Consider the following 2,201-nt stretch of genomic DNA (forward strand, 5'->3'; position numbering starts at 1 on the left):
AAACAGAAGCCATTTCAATCTGTAAGTCTTTCTGTTCGAGTCACAAGTGTGCTTGCTTTCTTCTGTTTACCTCCACTGTGTTGTTTTATGTTTTTTCTTGATCAATTATTGGTGTTATGCATGTAGTATCCATCATTTGTGCGGCTGGGAATAGGTCATTCAATAGTCGTGTTGTATCCGGTGGCATTTCAGCAAATGAATCTGCCGAAGCACTTATCGGAAGAAGAAAAGTGTGGACAAAATGGCCTGAAGACAACAACTTTTATGAAGCAATTATAACCCAGTACAACGCAGCTGAGGTACTCTTGTTGATCATTTAGTTTAGAACGCCTATTGGGTAGAGAGATTGTTTGTTGGGACTTCGAATTGCATATCTTAGATGCTCAACAGTGACTCAAGTTTTGTGCAGTTTATTGACTTGTTGTATTCTTCACAGGGTCGGCATGCTTTGGTGTATGATATACACGCAGCAAATGAGACGTGGGAATGGGTTGATCTCAAGGAGGTAAGCTTTACGTGAATATGTATACTCGTAGTCTTTTTTTATGCTCGCGTCTGTTTCAGTAAGCGATATGGTGTCTTTACATGATGATGGTCTTGATGAGACCCGGCATTGTTATTATTGTCTAGATTCCTCCGGAAGATATAAGGTGGGATGGAGAGGAGAGTGGGGTAGCTTTAAACGCTGGACTTGGAAGTGGATCAATCCGTGGCAACAGAAGGAACTACCAAAGCAATATTGGTAGAGGGAGAGGACCAAGAATTCATCAACCGAGAAGAGAATTTTTACCAACACAACAGAATGGTGGTGGTGGTGGTGACCGGATAACTTCATCTGATGATATTGAATTGTTCAACACTGATTCGCTTGTGAAGGAGGTTCGATATTTCTATCTGTTATGCCCCTCTATTAAACTCAACGGCCGACCGTTGTAATATCACAGCTTTGTTTTAGGTGGAGAGAGTTTTCGATATTGCTCATCCTGATCCTTTTGAGCTTGACAAGGCCAAGAAAATGCTCAAGGTATGAGATTAGTGTACTTTATTGGCTATTGTGTTGTGATTCTGAGGAAAATAACACAAGTTGTGTGATGCAGGAACATGAACAGGCGCTTATTGCTGCCATTGCAAGGCTTGCGGATACTTCTGATGGTGAGCTCGGTAATAATAAGAAAACAATACTTCGTTTTGTTTGCAATCTCAGAATAATCTTTTATTTACCGTTCAATTATGTGCTCTGATGATAATATGGAAGGTCATTACAAACATAAACCTACAATATCAGGAAAAAATGTTGACAAACACTTTGCTCAGAGTGTAGCTAGTCTCTTAACTTGTAAAATCATGAAAAATGGTCTTCTATCTTGAACTTTTGGATTGTGTGCTTCTTTATTGCAACTATGAATTGATTTTTTTCTGGTTTACAGATGGAGATCCACCAGATTCGCATGACCATCCAATGGCACAGGGATGATGGAAAAGCTGTCTGTAATATTAATGGTGTTTGGTTGTCATCTCTGGATTTAGAAATAAACAATGTTGGTAACCTGACAAAGAAGATGGGAGATTAGTCTAAGTGTTGTTTCAAATTGTGATGAGCAAAATGTAAGAAAGAATTGTTAGGAATGGGGGATTAAGTAGGATTGAGGCTGTTGTATGCACATGATTTGTCTGAGGGAAAAAATGTAACCTGTGAGACTATTATTGACCCATGTAAATTTCCCTGTAGACATGCCATAAAAAATGCACAGAGCTTTTTGTGTTCTAAAAAGCAAACCTTGGATCAAACATGCACAAGTAACAAAATCAAATCAAAGCAACATTCTTCAATGTTTAGCACCTGTGTTTATATTAAGGTAAGCTCTGCCTTTAGGAGTTTTCTTCGTTTTCTAATAAACGAAGGATGAGATTTTCAGAAAACACATACCTCATATGTTGTTTGCATTCAACTTCGATCTGGAATGGTGATAACGATCGGTGTCGTTGATTCCCTCCATGGTGCTTAATGGAAATCATCTAAAAACTTGGGAATATGACCAGTTTGCTGTCGGAGATTTGAAGGTAATCCAGGTTCCGGAATACTTGACAATAATAACAAGTGGACACGAAATTGAAGTCCGGAAATCTAAAGCTAGAGGGCATGAAACATGCTAAACGAAACATATGTGATGAAGGTAATATAGATTAAACAATGGAATTTT

General features: G+C 38.5%; 1 protein-coding gene across 1 annotated transcript; it reads left to right on the plus strand.

Annotated features, from left to right (window-relative positions):
* Positions 1 to 126: 126 nt before the first annotated feature.
* LOC125602237 (protein EMSY-LIKE 1-like) lies at positions 127 to 1,771 on the plus strand (the record flags this gene model as incomplete). The annotated part of the gene is made up of 6 exons (XM_048773993.1): positions 127 to 299; positions 437 to 505; positions 631 to 879; positions 956 to 1,024; positions 1,098 to 1,161; positions 1,428 to 1,771. Coding segments are annotated over 6 exons (671 nt in total), but the record flags the coding sequence as incomplete, so codon positions are not given.
* Between the last annotated feature and the right edge of the window lie 430 nt (positions 1,772 to 2,201).

The sequence above is a fragment of the Brassica napus genome, unplaced genomic scaffold, assembly GCF_020379485.1.
Source record: "Brassica napus cultivar Da-Ae unplaced genomic scaffold, Da-Ae ScsIHWf_2780;HRSCAF=3553, whole genome shotgun sequence".
NCBI classification, from domain to species: domain Eukaryota; kingdom Viridiplantae; phylum Streptophyta; class Magnoliopsida; order Brassicales; family Brassicaceae; genus Brassica; species Brassica napus.